The sequence below is a fragment of the Delphinus delphis genome, chromosome 3 (assembly GCF_949987515.2).
Source record: "Delphinus delphis chromosome 3, mDelDel1.2, whole genome shotgun sequence".
NCBI lineage: Eukaryota > Metazoa > Chordata > Mammalia > Artiodactyla > Delphinidae > Delphinus > Delphinus delphis.
The window spans coordinates 165,316,752-165,334,935 of NC_082685.1; the positions used below are offsets into that span (position 1 = coordinate 165,316,752).

Genomic DNA, 18,184 nt, shown 5'->3' on the forward strand with positions numbered 1-18,184 from the left:
ATTAAAGATAACTTACTTGGAGGGAGAAAAATCCTTCTGTGCTTAACTCAAGGAAAAATAGTTTCTGCTTATCATGAAGACAGGTGCTTTGTGGAGCTCCCTGCTTCTCCCTGGGTGCAGACACCACTTCTTGGGGGTCCAGACATGGCCAGGCTGGGGTCACCCTGTTGGGCTCCATCCTGGGGACAGTGAGATCACTTTCTGGCAGTCTACACAGTGCAGTCCCTGAAGGTGTGAACAGTCTGCACTAGGCTCTCCCTGGACAGACAAGATTTGCTAAAGCAGGAAATTCATAAATGCAGGCAGTTCCCAGATAAGCAAAATAAAGACAAGAGGGGCCTGGGAATGAAGTGTACTTGTTTAGGAAATCTGTAGTGTTTACCAAGGAAAAGAAGCTAGGTAAAACCCAGAACAAAAATCACGATTGTGTCATCAGCAGCCTAGTTTTGTACTTTACCAGACAGCACCTGGGGAGATGCTTTCAGAGGGCCGTCCTTGTGAACAGTGGGCTCTGTTCAGTACTGCAGCTGAAAGGCTAACAGCTGACAGCTGACTCGTGAAGTTTCAACTTGTGAAGGTGATGGCACGTGGACTTAGAGCATGGGAGCAAAGTTGTGTGACATGAGACCCAGCATGATGAGCTGCCCTTTTCTAATGTTCAGGCTTGATCAAACCTATCAGAGGGCGTTGGGCAGATTGTCTGTCTTGTGTGGGATGGATGTAAACACCCTTTGGAAGGAGTGTTGTAAACCAAGTCTGATGATCTTTATAGGGTCAGAAAGGAGTTTAAATAAATGGCCTCCCTGCATACCATTTGCCTGTCCGTGCACCTGCTGGAGCCTCTGGTACATCCAGTTGTTACTCCAGGTGCAAGGGGGAGTCACAGTGGCTCTTTACAACTTACAGGTGGTTGGGAGACTCCATATAGGTGTTATCTGAACCAGGGCTACATGCTGAAGCATGCACGAGCTAGGATTTGAAGACAGATCCTTCCCCCTCTGTAGACTTCTGGCCTCCCCTTTGTTTAGTCAACATCTTAGGAAATACTGCCACCATAAGCTGCCTCCGTCTCTCTCCTGATGTCTACATCTTTATGCACAAGTTGCCATGGAAGCAGGATCCAGGGACTTTGGAAATAGTGGCCGGTGCTTCTTGATTGGTGAAAACTTGCAAAAGGAGATGGAATGAGCTGGGGTTATTAAACCCAAAGAAGAAGAGCCTGTGGGGTTATTTAACACAGCCCTTTATGGACACAAACATCTGGTAGGTGACAGGAAGGAATCAATTATTGTGCTCTTTGAAAATAGTGTGTTCTGTCCCAGTCATTGAGTGCTGAGTTCCTGAAAGTTGGGCAGCCACAGAATCCCTTTAGTGTTGTGATGAAGGCTCTATACTTGCCAATAAGTCATGTTGTCACCGAACTCAGGTTCGGCTGCATGTTCCTCAAGAATCCAATACTGAGAGACAAATGTTAGGTAAAGGGAAAGATGGCTTTATTGAGGAAGCCAGCCATTCTGGGGAGAAGGTAGACTCATGTCCCCAGGAGCCAACTCCCACTCCCCAGGTTTTGCTCAAAGATTAAACAGGGAAATGAGGAAGGGGCCATGTGCTGAGGAGAGAGTTGCAAGGTACATGATCAACTCGTGGATCTTTTTCAGATTGAGTGGTGGTGAGGTAGCCAGGAGTCAACATCACTGACCTTCTGGTTCCACCCAGTCTGGGGTCTCTGTGCTTGTGGGCAGCGTACAGTTAATTTCTTCCACCTGGTGGGGACTTCAGTATCTGCAAACCACCTCAAAGGACATGGCTCAGAATATTATCTATAGCCCTTGAGGAGGAAATAAAGGTCCTTGACTTTGTTTAATGGCTAAACGATTATTATTTTGTCTTGCTTGACTGTTTTCCTTTGCTTCTGTATTTTCCCATTTCTCTGATTAAATTTATTCTTTGGGCAAATGTTTTTTTTTTTTTTTTTTTTTACAGACAAGAGGCAGGCAGAGGACAGTGGGGGTGGGGCGTTTGTCCTGGGAAGGGTCTTGCTCAGTTTCAATTTGGACTTCCAATTTACACATTTCAAAAGAGAATGGATGGGGCTTCCCTGGTGGTGCAGTGGTTAAGAATCCACCTGACAGTGCAGGGGACGCGGGTTTGAACCCTGGTCTGGGAAGATCCCACATGCCGTGGAGCAACTGGGCCCATGTGCCACAGCTACTGAGCCTGTGCTTTAGAGCCCATGAGCCACAACTGCTGAAGCCCACGTGCCTAGAGCCCATGCTCTGCAACAAGAGAAGCCACCGCAATGAGAGGCCCGTGCACTGCAGTGAAGAGTAGCCCTGGCTCACCACAACTAGAGAAAGCCCACGTGCAGCAACGAAGAGCCAATGCAGCCAAAAATAAATAAATTTAATAAATAAATTTATTAAAAAAAAGAGAATGGATAAATCCCACTCTTCCTTCCCCCATTAAGATATTATGACACCAGAGGCACCAACTGTATACACTAAGGCATATGGAGACCTGCGTAAAAAAAATACAGATCCACGCAAAGAAGATATGCCCCATTATAGAGAACACAATATGCTATATAGAAATTTACTAGTACTTATATAACCACTCACGAAAATGTTTTGATGTTCATTGTCTAGACATCATAGCTGTTTCCTGGTGACAGTCCTGGATCACTCCTGACACCTGGCATGATTAACATTACTCCTTTTCCCTCTCAAAAGATTTCCAATTTGGAGCATAAATCATATTGTCATCCTGTTTATAAGATACTCAGTTCTCTGTGTTTCAGTAAATTTGTCTCCATATTATTGTATTAAACTTCTTGTTTTCCCTCAGTCAGTGGCCTCTCACATTTTTTCATTCACTGCTGAACACTGGACGGTATAATCTCTGTGTTTTTGTCTTCTTTCTCGCCCTGGCCCTCATCAGCTCAGGAGACAAAGACCAAGCCGTCATACGAGTTTACTTATTCTAACTGCACAGTGTTGTAGCCCAGTATTTTCTTTCGATTAAATCTTGCATGTTTTCCCCTTAGTCTTTAAAAATATTTTACAGGCATTAAAATATCTCTAAGATCTTTGAATTTAAGTTAATATTCCAATTTAAAAACTCCTTACGTTTTACAATTCAGCAGGTAAAATGATTAATTCCTGAAAGAAGTGAACCTATACATTTAAAATATAATCAAGAAAAAATAAACATGGTCAATGGAAACTTGAAGCTTTGAAAATGTTCAGAAATACATAGTCATGAAATTCCTTATAACTAATTGAGCCCCTGGACTGTGTGATTCAGTCGAATCTTACAGGAGATTGGAAAGGCTGCCAGGGGCTTGGTGCTTGGAATGGAGTGAGCCAGCAGGATAGAGAAGGATGTCTCTGGCCCTGTGAGCTAGAACAGGTGGACCAATAGCCAGTTAATGGAGCTCCTGTTGACCCTGAGAGAGGGAGGATGCTCGGTGAGAGTCTGGGCTCCTAGGGTACAAGCTGATGGACAGGTGGCAGTTCTCATTTGGGAAGAGACAGCAACGTGTCCCTGTGGTACAAGTTGCTCCTACTTGAACCTGCAAATCTATATAAGTAACACACTTTCAACAGATTATGGTCCCCCGAAGAAGGAAGGAATCACGTTTGCTGGAGCCATGTTTCTCGTCCTCCCAAGATGATTTAGCAATGGCTTTCTTTCTGCCGGGGCCTCAGTGAGTGAAGGACCTGGGGCTCCAAAGCTCATGTTACTATGTCAGTGATCACTAAGGACACGCCTGGACCACCTCCCACTCCCACCTTCACCTGACATTGCCACCACACACACGGAAATCTGGGCCATAAGCTTGTCTTTAAAACTCTTCAGTGTCTCTCCAGTGGCCCTTGAATTCCAGATTCCTTTCTGTGGATCGCTGGCCCGGCCCAGCCTTCTGCCGCCTGTCCTATTGATTCCTTCTGTGCCAACACTGGCTTCCTTCCATTCCTGGCCACCCTTAGGGTCTTCTCTCCGGCTGCTCTCTCTCCTGCTCTTGGCCCGGAGCCCCATCCGAACCTGGCATCTGCCCTTTCCCTGCTCCCCTCCTTTCTGATTCTCGAATTCACCTCGCTGCCCTGGCCCCCATGGTCTTCTCCTCACTGTGATGGCTCATTGGTCTGTGTCTTGTCTGTTGCCTTACAATGGCCTTGAGGGCATGGGTTGCGGAATACCTGGGGCCCAGGACAGTAGGACAGCCCCACAGTGGGTGGTAAGGAAGTACCTGGTGATATAGGTGCTCTGGCTGGCACGCAAGGCTCCACCTCTACCACAGACCCTCCACCGTGTTTGGTTCCAGATTTTCTGAAAGGAACACAGACCCTAATTTGATATACAGAATGCAAATCTAATGAGTTAACTTGTTAAGTAAATACTGATGGTATGTTTACCAACATATGCATTTGTATTCATTTTTATATTTTTGTATATGTTTATTATTAATTTATGTATTTATTGTTTATATGATAGTTTATATATATAAATAAATAGTGACCTATATTTTGATGATTAGCGACCAAGTGGTGCGCACTTGGCATGCATTGCCTTTGACTTTTCACAATGATACTACATATTGGGTATTGTTATCAGCGTTCTAAAAGGAGGAAACTGAGAATGTAGGTTGTTAGGTAATTTGACTAAGTTCATACAGCCAGTAGGTGGAAGTATTGAGCCATATATACATATACCTCAATCCTATACATATGTATGCCACACACAAAAAACATACACACACAAACATGTATATCTATCCATCTATCTATATCTATTTATCTATCTATATATCTAATCTTTTCCTAGAAATCTTAAGGAAAGAATTTTAGTATATCAATGGCTTTTAAACCACTTTTTACTTAATTTAGTTTTGGTTTAATTATCCCCTCTTAATGAATCTCTAGATAAAATTAGCTTTACTTTGGAACCCTCTGCAGCACACGTTCATGTAGCTGTGACAAGGGAAACTGTTCACAATAAAGAGAGTATCTGAAATCTAGGAATATGCACAGAAATGGTTTTCGTTGTAACCGACATCAACAAATTAGGGAACTGAAAACCTCTGGCTCACTGTGTGTCATGTCTAAATATTGTTTCCATTAACTCCTTTCTTTTTTGTGGAATCGCTTGCTATTTTAAAAACTCAGCCTGGCTTTATTTATGTTTCCCAAATTCTGATCACCTTTAATATATACATGTTTGATTACTCATTATCATTATGTGAAGTTCCACTAAATAGAAATTATTAAAAAGGAAATCAAAAAGAAATCATGAGGGCTTCCCTGGTGGCGCAGTGGTTGAGAGTCCACCTGCCGATGCAGGGGACACGGGTTCGTGCCCCGGTCTGGGAAGATCCCACATGCCGCGGAGAGGCTGGGCCCATGAGCCATGGCCGCTGAGCCTGTGCGTCCGGAGCCTGTGCTCCGCAACGGGAGAGGCCACAGCAGTGAGAGGCCCGTGTACCGCAAAAAAAAAAAAAAAAGTTAATCATGAAATAAAAATTATAACCATCATTTATTGCGAGGCTACTTTGTACCAGTCTCTTTAATCCTTAGGTCGAATTGTTGCAGGATAAAGGAACATTCCAGATGTCAGTGGTCCAGCTCAGGGTTTCAAGCTGGGATGGGCGGGGTCCAACCCATACAGGCTCCACCCCACCATTTTCTAGTCTGCCTTTGACAGGTGTATCACGAGGTGGCCTTTGATTGCAAAATAATTTTGATAGATTTTGATGCTAGTAAGATTTTTATAGAGTTGGAAAATTGGAATTCCTTTCCTTTTAATGTCCATTTTCATCAATTTAGACAAATATTTCTATATCGAGAGCCTCTCAGTGATCTAGTCAGTCATCAGATTGGACCATTGAACCTGGTGCCCCTCCAGACAGATGCAGTAGGCGTTGGAATAGACAGAAGACAGAGGGGAAGGATCCATCAGGATGTTCAGTGTTTGGTTTTACATGGTCAGAATCTTCTCAGAGATGTTGACACTTTTGCTCTTCTCATTGTTCCTGTTTATTTATATTGTGTTTCCCTATATTGTGTTTCCCTACTCAGTACTCCCAGTACTCGCATGACCACTATTATGTAAGTCAATGTGCCAAATAAAGGTCCTCATATCATAACACAGTTCTTCTTAAAACCTGACATATTTTGTAGAACACTCTGTAGTCCGTAACTCAATATGTTTAAAAACATGAGGAAAAACCCAGCTTTTCCATGCATATATTTGTAATAAGCTGACACATACTCATGTCTGTTTTTATTCTGAATTAGCAGCACCTTCTATTCATGTATAGCTCTAATAATAATAATGAATAAAGGAGCTCTTTCATGCACTCACATTCATTGTAGACAGGGAGGCCATTGACTGATTTACGGCTCGTTCAGTTCACTCAGGAGTGACAGATACTAGCTTATGGTGAATTGCATTTTAACAAGAGACAGAACTTCAACAATGGAATGGAAACAATATGCATCTTATTATCCTGCCTGGTGAGATTCAAACATCCCCTACCTCCAGATTTAGATCTATAAATGCAAGAGCTACTTGGCTGTCTATTTAACAATTATTTCTGCTTTTCTTCTATCTTTGGAAAAGGAATAGGATGCTGGCTGAGTTTCCAAAGTCTCGGGAGCCTCCTGATGTGACAGCAGGTCACCCAGTCAGGGCCCATCATCTGCCTGCAGGACCACTGTGGGGCCGCAGGATGTGTTTCCAAATGTAGTTTAGCTCCCCAACTAAAAGGACCTGTAATATGTGGTGAGTTAGAGAAACACATACACTACGTACAAGGCACAAATTCTTCCCTTGTTTTCCCAGCAGGAAAAAATATAGTTGAGCATTTCTATCTAAAAGGCTCTTTGTCACTCTATCATAAAATGGGTTTGCAGTGGTTTGGAGAGACATTGGAGGTTCTCCATGGAAAGAGGAAGCCGTGGGCTAATCTGCTTGCCATGATTCAGTACTCCTCCCATATAAGATATCTGGGTGAAATTGTTCAGTGGCTGGACAGTGAAAATGACGAACACAGAGAGAGGCTCTCATGGTCCCTGGAGGGCACTCCCAGGCTCTGGTGGGCATCATTGGAAACGTCATCTCTGGAGTCGGGGCAAACGCTTCCCAGCAATATTCTTGTTTAATAAGCCTTTGGACTGTTGGCTTCTTCTTCCTGCTCTTCTTTCTGTGGCATCCTTGATGTCTCTAATAGCTCCAGAGTAAACATTCATCTGGGCATCTGTCTTCCCCTCTGGTCTGTTCCCAAGCCCTCCTCACCTTGGTTCTGAGTAAATCCACTCACCACTTTGGTTTCTAAAGCATTGCCCAGAATTCCAAGTCCTGTTCTTGAATGTTGTTGTTAATGTAACTGATTGTTCTCTTGCAGTCCATTATTTTCTTCAGTGTATTATAAGGGTACGTGTGTAGGCTGTGAGGTCTGGATGTGGGACATAACCCAACCACCATTGCTGGTTGTGTGAACTTGGACAGGTTCCTTAACCTCCAGGATTTAGTGTCTTCATCTATGAAATGGGAGGAGTCACACAGTATCTCCCTCTATAATTCCTGTGCATTTACTGAGCTTATGAAGGGGGAGCACCCAGCTCAGAGCCTCACGCAAGAGTTTCGCACTCGACAGGGTTTTTAAACTAGAGGCCAGCCTTGAGCTGGAAGAAACCAAGGCAGATCTTTTTACTTTTTCAGCTCCTCGACTTCCTACGCAAGACTTCCTACATACTGTTTACTATGTGGTTTGCATGCTGTTTGTCCCCAAGTTAATAGCAGAAGTAGGTAGTCATGAGGGTGTTTGATAAACCTTGTGGACTCTGCCTCATACCTCGTCCACATGTGCTGGGACCTGTAGCTAGACACACCTGTCCTGCATCTTCTTTCTTTGTTGTCTTCATTTTAGATAAGGTTTGTTGTTGTTGATGATGGTGGTTTTTGTTTGTTTTCAGTACAAGGACCAAACTGCAGTCTGGTTATAAGAGCCTGGCTGCAGAACCTGCTCTCATATCATTTAGCCTTCTCTTCAGAATTAGACATACATGTGAATATTATCTTCAGAAACTAAATACAGTTTTGTAATTGATTCACACCTTTGCTTTTGGGATCTGCTTCAGTGAGTAATTCTCTTTGTGAGACTCACAGTGAACACAGGTTCAAAAATCCCCCAATACTTTGCTTTACTTTCCAAAAACACAAGCCGGAGATGTGGAACCTCCTGTTTTTGTGAGCGTCTCTCCAGGATATTAAAGCGTACTGTACAGTAAATATTTCTAACTTCCATCTCATACCTGTTAATGCAATCCAGGGTGTTTTTGTTTTTTTTTTTTAATATCCATTTCAAGTTAAAGCAAGTGATCAGACACTATGTTTGACAGTTTATAGAGTAAAATCAGTTCTTATGAAATTCTCTATTACTTAATGTACTTAACATTACTTAAGAACAATATCATGGGCTGAAGAGAAAAGTACATGACATATACAATGGAGAATATTTGTTACATTTTTAGAATGTGAAGTTGAATTAAATTGAAGCATTTTGTGATGACAGCAAATATTGATTGAAATTCAGTTGAATTTGACTGAAAACTGGCCTTTCTGAACAGAATAGCAGGGTACTTAGTACCACCTGCCTGTCAGCCTCTGAATCATTGTCTGCATTTCAGGTGAGCCTGTGGCGGGTGTTCCTCTTAACATTAATGGGTCATTTTGTAGCCAAACATATTTTTAGTTGTCCCGCCAATAGCATGTCTGTTGGTACAGTCTGATTGAATCTGGAATAATACAAGGCCAGTTGAATTGTCCTACAGAACTAATTGTCCCCGAAATATGTCCTTGTGGATATAGCTGTTGTGTGTATCTTTCCATTAATTTTGAACGCCAAAGGATATTGTCCTATTATCCTAATTGCACCATAAATTAAGACATTTGCTAATGGAGTGGAAAGCTCTTAGCAATAGAGAGAAGAGTAAGAATCAAACCTGGTTATTAAAGATCAGTATTAGGGCACACCTGTATCTGAAAGGGTATCATCCTTATCATCAATAGACTCAAACAGGAAGTTGTGAAGATAACACTTCCAATGCTATGAATGGAATTCAGTTGACAATCTATAATAAATTCCTGAATGCCTAATGAGAGTGGTGATTAAGTAAAAGTTTGCCATAATTTTTTTTCATTTCTAAGTTCCTAATTTTAATCTAATCATGAGGTCAGAAAGCTTCCAGACAATGACTCCATCTCAGTACACTTCCCTCCTTTAAATGGATGCCCCAGAAACCCAGAAATAGGAAGATAAGAATTGATCATCACATTTACATGGTCACCATAGTAACAGGAATTGCTAAAGCTGATTCGGGACACTAACCTTATAGTTTCGGTTTTCACAAGTGGAAACCATTTTTAAAGTCCTTACTAAAAGCACATAACTTATGTCAAAGTCATGCTCGTGTATATAAGTAAAATCAAAGAATTTTGGTGTCTTCTACACAAACATGATACCAGACTCCTATATTCTGAATCACATTTCATGTTTTAATCTCATTTCCTCCCACTGTTTCTTTTTCTTTTCACATTCACATAACCTTTATTATAGTATATTGAAATAATTGTTCTATTTTATTGTTATAGTTGCTAGTCTCTCACTGTGTCTAATTTATTTTTCCTTTTTTTTAATATAATAGTGTTTATTTATTTTTACTTGTTGACAGTTCGCTTTATTTATTTATTTATGGCTGTGTTGGGTCTTCGTTTCTGTGCTAGGGCTTTCTCTAGTTGAGGCAAGCGGGGGCCACTCTTCATCGCGGTGCACGGGCCTCTCACCGTCCCGGCCTCTCTTGTTGCGGAACACAGGCTCCAGACGCGCAGGCTCAGTAATTGTGGCTCACGGGCCCAGTTGCTCCGCGGCACGTGGGATCTTCCCAGACCAGGGCTCGAACCCGTGTCCCCTGCATTGGCAGGCAGATTCTCAACCACTGTGCCACCAGGGAAGCCCTATTTTTCCTTTTTTTAATCTTTTATTTATTTATTTTCTTTTAAACATAGCAGTGTGTACGTGTCAATCCCAAACTCCAAATCTATCCCTCCCCCACTGGTAACCACAAGTTCATTCTCCAAGTCTGTGAGTCTGTTTCGTTTTGTAAATCAGTTCCTCTCCCACTGTTTCTGAAGATTATGTAAGAGTCTACAAGTGAAGTGCTATCTGTGGCTTTAGAGTGTATTGCACATTTTTGCTGCCCATTTTTGGTGGTGGTAATGTTATGTACCTAAGTGCTGCCTGAACTCAGGATGTTTATCCTGCCCTAACTCAGGATGCTTATGTGTGATGTTTGGAATCACGCTGGCAATTTCCTGTCACTTAGAGCTCATGTACTGAGTCCTACCCAGTGGCATAGACCACTAAGTTGCTCTTAGGGCTTCCTGTTTCTTCTATAAGAACCGTGGGTTTCCGCAGAAAATCAGGTCTCCTTGGAAGAAATACAGAGCAGGCAAGACACAAAGGAGTAGCACATGGACGCTGAGACTTTTCTTCTTTCCTGTTTTTTGGTTTTACCTTTTTTACTTTATATTGGAGCATAGTTGATTAACAATGTGTTCGTTTCAGGTGTACAGCAAAGTGATTCAGTTCTCCATATACATGTATCTATTCTTTTTCAAATTCTTTTCCCATTTAGGTTGTTACATAATATCCAGCAGAGTTTGCTGTGCTGTCCAGTAGGTTGAGACTTTTCTTCTTTCCTGTTGTTTCTAGAACCAAACTTCGTGTCATCTTATGACATCGGGAATTTCACCTACTTCTTTTTCCGCGAAAATGCCGTGGAGCATGACTGTGGGAAGACCGTGTTCTCCCGAGCTGCCCGCCTTTGCAAGAACGACATCGGGGGCCGGTTCCTGCTGGAGGACACATGGACCACGTTCATGAAGGCCCGTCTCAACTGCTCCCGCCCTGGCGAGCTCCCTTTCTACTACAATGAGCTGCAGGGCACCTTCTTCCTGCCTGAGCTGGATCTGATCTACGGCATCTTTACCACCAACGTGTACGTAACTGGAAATCATTCCTTCCCTGCTTTTCTACTCCTTCTGAATGAGTCTACTGTTCTCTGACCTTTGAGGTTTACAAGTTGCTTTAAAAGTAATCTTTCTTCTTTTACTGGGCTAACGGCCAAAAGAAATTTTGCGTATGCATTAAATGTTACAAAAAGTGATGTGATTTCTGAGACTGGTATTAGGAAAATAAAGCTAATCAGAAAGTTTTGATCGATCCTTATGTCATGGTAGCATCAAATTATCCTCTGTAAGTTTTTCCTTCCTGATTTACCAACGTGCTCTGGGCACTTTTGGAAATGCTGGAATGTATTAGATGTCTTTCTTTTTTCCTATACACAAGTCATGTTGCTGCATAATGAAAGCAGTGCTGTCTGGAGAGTTTGATCTTTGAGATAATGTAACTCTTACCTGGACCCCTGCTCATGTAGGAAATGCACCTCCTCATTTTCCCATAGCTGCATTGTAAACTAATGTTCTAGATGATGGCTAACTTAGGCATTTCTAAAATGATGATTCTACTTTTTAAATACTTTTGTAAAAAATTACAGTATTTGATTTCTTGTGGGGAGGTACTTCTGTTTGGACCAGGCAAAGCATATGAAGTTGCCTGTCTTTCATTCACTCTTTGTCTGGTGGAGTGTAGATTAACCCCACACTTAATGTCTCTTCTTAGCTGATGTGTTAAGACTCCACAAGACCACACCCCACCCCCAGGAATCACAGAGGCTCTGAGCTCCACTTTTCTCCGCATTGGCTGTGGGCGTGATGATTCTGCAGCGTGGGTCCTGCTTTGCGTCACCTTTGAAATCTCTTACCTGGTGACCTAATGGTTTGGACAAAAGCCAAATATCTGTATGCAAAGTAAAGAGTATGAATCAGGTTGGGTTAAAAGTGCCGATCCACGGGGTGGGATGACCAACCATCTGGGCTTGTCCTGGACTGCACAGCTTTTAACACCGAGGACTGCCCTGCATCCTGGGAAACCTCTCGGTCCTGGGCGAACCGGGACAGTCGGCCACTCTGTGATGTTTCCTCAGCTTCCCCAGTCTTGCTAACTTACTTTGTCATCTCTTCTGCAATCAGAAGCTTGCCCATGAATTGCATTTCTGAAGAATCACTTTATCTGCATCTTACTTCCTTGTTCCTCTCCCCTCCCGTTCATCCTACAGCTGAGCTGAAGTGTTAACGTTCGCTTGATAATGACGTTTACTCGTGAAGGGTCTTCTTTGTGACATGAAGTTAGGAAAATTAGACTAAAATGGACGGCTCCCTCCCCGTCCCCAACCCCGCTTCGCCCATCTTTCCTGTAAATCTGGTTTTCAACCCCAGAGGTTATTTTCTCTCCTTGATAAGTTTCTTTTGAAAAACATAAGTGTATAGCTTCTGAGGTTGATTTGCCTTCTGAAACCTTGTGTAAGAAGTAGTATAGGCTGCACAAGACGGATGTGCGCTTGCTCTGTTGACATCTGTTTTACACACAATGGGAGCTTGGCTTACCGAGCTGTTCATTCCCCTGGCTCCAGGCAAAAACAAGCAATTTAAAAAGTTATAAAATTACTGTGTCTGGGCCATTCCAAGAGGGTGGATAGTCAATTTGGATACTTGCAAAAATACGTTTCAGACTATTCCAGATTAGTTGTTCAGTGTTGCAAATGCCCATCACGTTGGAAATCATCCTATATGGGCGTCTATACTAACAGAAATAGAATTGCTAGACCTCCCTTTCTCTCTTGAATACTTATTGTCACTAGGTCTTGGGAACACCTTTCTCATCTTTTCATCTCTAAGCCCATAATATGTTCTGCCTGGGCTCCCTCTCCTGTCTCTGCCTGGCTCTTACCCTCTCAGGAGGTGACTGCATTCTTGGTAAGACTTGCTCCATATTGAAAGAAAATGACAGTTCGAGGTACCGGATATGTCCTGTCTCTGAATTGATAACTAAAAATGCCCTGGCTAAGCTTTCTCGGGCTTTTGCTCATAGGGTTGGTTTGTCCCTGTATATTCATCAAGGTCCCTAGCACTGGGGAATGGGGATAAAGTTCACTCTTCCAGCCCATTCTGTCCCTAGGGCTGTGGGGTTTTCTCAACCCCTAGGGCATGAGTTGGGCTGCAGGAAGTGGTACACTCCTGCCACAGAATCTCTGAAGGTTTTGCTTGTTTTTTTCCTGGAAAGCTAAAAATGCTGGCTCTCAGATAATGTAGTAGTAGGAGTGGGGGAGGGCAAAACTTTTGATTTCTCTTCCCTCCTTAGGAGATGAAGAGCTAGGAGGAACTTCTCTACTTTTCTACCAGAGGCTTCCAGCAGATTAAGGAAGGAAACTCTAAGTTCCCATATTGTTGGGCTCACCAAGGGCCGGGGGGCTACCTCCATTTTTACCTGCCTGGGCTGTAAACAAGTAAAGAAATAAAACAGAGCATTAGATGAAGGCCACGTTATCACCATGACTACTGATAGAGGCCAGCTTGCGATATGTGACTGAAGGTCTGTTAGCCAAATGGGCTTATGGCTACCGACCCCAGCTTTAAGCAGACGCAGCCCCAAGGCCACAGTAGTCTAGACCTGGGCTGGCCTCCCCTGCGTGCAGGGACAGGCAAGGTGAGTAATGCACAGTTCTAGCAGGAGGCCCATCCCAGGAAGAGCAGGGGAAGAGCTCCTGGGGAGTCACCCAAGTCCTCACCCCTGACCCTTCTCAGATCACCGCAAGTTAAAGGGCAGAGGGAGAACAGGAAAGTGCGTGTGTGTGTGTTGGTTGTGCACATGGCATACATGTGCTGTACCGATGGGCCTCAGCTCACTGAGGGGCAAAAAGAAGTGTCCACCAACACCTGTCAGGGATGCTCAGGCTGGCAGCCACTGGGACATCCAGAGTGACACCAGAGACCCCGCCCAGCCCCCTTCAGGGTGAGTGAACGCAGCGAACTGAGAAATGGGATGCCAGCAGGGAGACGATAAGTTTCTTCCCTTCCCGGGAAGAAGCATAGCAATGGGGTCAAAGGCATGAACCCCCGGGCCCCATGTAAATCCTGCTTTACTTCCCCTCAGCCTGTGACTTGGGTTCAGTAACCTCCCTGTGCTTTGGTTCCTACATCTGTAAAATCAGGCTGGTCTCAGGGTCTAGAGGTTCCCTGTGGTAAATAAGATGCTCCCTTTCAGGCACTCAGCAGAGGGCTCAGGGAGGTATTATTAACACTCCGCCCTCGACTGTCACTGTGCCAGGGCCAAGGCGTGCTCACCTGGTCCCCAGGTAGAACCTCTCCTGTGGGTCTGGCTGGCCGTTATTGCTCCAGCAGAGCTGTCTTTGACTTCTCGCTGAAGTCCAGTCACATGTCCAAAGGCTCATTCTTCCTTACACAATTTGACTTCTCATCTTCTTAAAAAAGAGTAAAATTAGCAATACGAATAAGTTCATATTTATCGTTTATCAGTTTATTTGCCAGCAGTGAGGGGTACGCATCTTCCCACCAGACTTTCTTCTCTGTGCTGGAGCTTCCAGAGGGAACACGCACCCCTGCTCTCAAGGCTCTAACCTTCCAGGGGGGTGTTTTTTATTACCATCCACACAGAGCTGTCACAAAGAATTCAAAAATTTCCTTTTTTGGTACCAACCCACCTGGGGTTTCAGTCCAACTCCCCCATTTAGTGGCTGGGTGATTTGGGGCAGGTGTCTTGACCTCACTGGGTCCCAATTTCCTAACAATGAATTTCCCCTACCTTATGAAGCTTAAATGAGTTGGAGTTTGTAAAGCCTTTAGAAGGTGTCTACCACCTATTCAGTGTTTTTCAGATGAACCAAGTTTAAGGTAGATATTTCCATTTTGGAGTTTCATGACTTTTTCTTTGATTCAGGGGGGAAAAAATGGATAAGTAGACATGTTATTGGCTAAAAGCATTAACACGAAATTCTAAAACCATAGCTGAGCTCACAATGCAGATTTATTTAACAAAAAAAAAAATATTGCTGTTTCCACTTAGTAAAGGGCACGGGACTCTGAGAGCCTCTCATTTATAGCCTTCAATTCTGTACAGCTTGAATTCTAAATTAAGGCTTCAAGATGTCCTGTGTCAGTGCTGTGTCAAATGTTTCTCTCTGACCCTTTGAATTTAAAATTCTTTTTAAATTAAAAAAATATAGAGAGAGAGATACATTATATATACATATATATATATGAAGGGTCTCTGACAGGCACTTTTTGCAAAATGCTTTTAGTTGGTATTTTTTTTAAAGGATAACATATAACCACAACTATCTGGGGCTTTTTTTTTTTTTTTTTTTTTTTTTTTTTGCAGTACGTGGGCCTCCCACCGTTGCGGAGCACAGGCTCCGGACGCGCAGGCCCAGCGGCCATGGCTCACGGACCCAGCCGCTCCACGGCATGTGGGATCTTCCCGGACCGGGGCACGAACCCACGTCCCCTGCATCGGCAGGCGGACTCTCAACCACTGTGCCACCAGGGAAGCCCTATCTGGGGCTCCTTTAAAAAGCAGCAGCAGCAGCTTGCCCCACTGCCAGCTAAAGTAAGCAGGTGAACATGTGGGGAGAGCCCTGCCAGGCTGATGGGGACAAAAGCGTTCGTCACTCCCCTTGTGGCTGGGTGAATTCATCTCATCTGGCAGAATTATGAGTGTCATAACTGCTAAATACCCGTGTTCCTAGAGTGAAGTGTTTGTTCCCCTATAAGGAAACCCCAGGGGGACACCATCCACTGCTTCAGCTTCATCCTTGGGGTGTTTAGGAGACTAATGGTGAGTCTTCCCCTAGAAGGTGCTTCCTTGGCACCCAGGGCCCGTGGGAGGGCCCTGGGACAGGGATCACAGTGGGGCTCTCTGACCTGCCTTCTCCTTTCTCTTCCTCGGCTCCCAGGAACAGCATCGCTGCCTCTGCCGTGTGCGTCTTCAACCTCAGCGCCATCTCGCAGGCCTTTAACGGGCCCTTCAAGTACCAGGAGAGCTCTCGGTCCGCCTGGCTACCGTATCCCAACCCTAACCCCAACTTCCAGGTAATTCTGGGGACAAAGGGGCACTCTTCCCATCATCCCCCCACATAGCATGCAGAGTCCTTGTGTAGACAGACTGGCTGGGGCGATTTAACCCCCCAGCGCGTGCACAGTACGGCTGTGAGCCACTGCCACCCAGCCCCTGGGGACAGCCCCACACTCGGCTTGTCTCATGTAAATAGACCGAGGCCTTTTGTCTACTGAGGCGCCTGACCGAAAAAGGGCCTTTTGTCATCTGTGACGCCTGAGCCTGGACTGAAAAAGGCCAGCACAATGCAGCAGGTTGGGAATCCAAGCTTCAATTAGTACTAATGATGGTGGACTCTGTGTCCCCAGAAGCTCTGACTCCTAATGAATGACGCTGTAATGAATGGGGTCCAGGACACAGAGCAGTGGAGATGCACAAACAGAATTTGAGCTCTAATTGGGAATGTGGTGAGATTTCCCGCTGGGGTGAATGGGATGTCATGGGGCAGCTGTGAGGGAATAAAGAGCAGGTGGAGGCCATTCACGTACAAATCACAATATTGCCACATGTTCAAGCTGTAAGGGGCTCTGTACATCATCTCCTCCCATATACCCATGTTCAGAAGAAGCTGAAACCCAAAGAGATGAAGCCATCTACTCATGTTTGGTCAGTCAGCAAGTGTATTAGTCAGCTCGGGCTGCCGTAACAAAATACCACAGATGGGAGATTTATTTTCTTGCAATTCTGGAGGCTAGAAGTCCGTGATCAAGGTTCTGACCAATTCACTTTCTGACGAGAGCTCCCTTCCTAGCTTGTAGACGGCCACCTTCTCACTTCTCATTTGACCTCAGTCACTTCCTTAGAGACTCCAACCCCAAATGCAGACACCCTGAGGGTTAGGGTTTCAACATATGAATTTTGGGGAGACATTCATGCATAACAGCAGGCTTCCCTTGAGGGCCTTTCTTCTGAGAAGAACTTTCATAGCATTGTCATCATCATCATCATGGGTGTAATTTTTAGAACCACCAAGTTCCAGACACTGGGCTCAGTGCTTCCCATGTATCTCGTCGCATTCTGGCAACTGTGCTATGATTGGTAACAGCTTCTCCCACAGACAGAGAAGGGCATTTGTTGAACCTCAGAGCACATAATTAGGCCGAGGACACTGGCTGATTAGTGGCCGAGCTGGGCTCCCAATCCCAGTCCACAGATACAAAGCCTCAACCTCCTCCAACTAGAGAAACTTTAGTTTTCATAACTAATCAGTACTAGAACTGGGTCCTGTATCCAGGCCTCCAAATTCTGATGGGTTTGTTATCCCAACACATGGAACCTCTTTGGCTTTTGAGAAAACTGCTAGTAGGGAAAAGTTCAGTTACTTTACGCTTTACTTGGACTTTGGCAGGGACCATTCAATTCTAATTGTTTTGAGGGTTTTTTTTTCCTAAAGATCACAGGGCTGGCAATTGGGATGGGTTTACATGCCCACTTTACCACTTACTGCTTTACTTGGGAAAATTATTTAGCATCTCCCATCCTAATTTTCATCAATAAAATGAAGAAGGAGGACTATTGTAGGATTATTTATTTTTAGGTGCTTTGTCTTATTTTCTCTTCTCAGCAGCTCTATGAAGTGGGTATCATTAGCCCCACTTATAAGTCAGGAAACTGAGTGATCAGATTTATGTTTGCTATCCAAGCCTCGCTGCTAACCAAGTTCAGTACTAGACAAAGAAATTCGGGCAAGCTGACGGTTTAGTGGGAACCAAACATGAAGTAGTCACTTTTCCTGATATATACAGTTTATGTAATTATTAACTGAACACTGACTCTCTTTGCCCCATTGTTGGGTCTCTGCATCTTAACCCCACCTGTGTCCCCTGGATCTTGGGGTAATGTAACTGTTTAAAAAGGCCCTTTGTAAAAACCATGAAGGTGAAATGTATCATTCCCTTTAAGAAAGTCAATTGTAAAATCCTGAAGTTTAAAAAAAAAAAATTAACAAAGATGCTCACCATACTTATAGGGTTCTTTTAATGTCTTGACGTTTCAATTGCAAATGTCTTCATGGTGAACAGTGACTTAACAAACTTTGTGATGCCTAACCGACTCCAGGCAGTGGATAACTTTTAGCCCCTTTGTCTGGATATA

General features: G+C 44.0%; 1 protein-coding gene across 1 annotated transcript in view; it reads left to right on the forward strand.

Annotated features, from left to right (window-relative positions):
• The window catches only part of SEMA5A (semaphorin 5A), a 477,095-nt gene that overhangs the window by 319,344 nt on the left and 139,567 nt on the right, over positions 1 to 18,184 (forward strand). The window contains exons 9-10 of the mRNA XM_060009673.1: positions 10,772 to 11,057; positions 15,930 to 16,065. Of these exons, the coding sequence (XP_059865656.1) occupies positions 10,772 to 11,057; positions 15,930 to 16,065 (422 nt within the window). The remainder of the gene's footprint in view (positions 1 to 10,771; positions 11,058 to 15,929; positions 16,066 to 18,184) is intronic.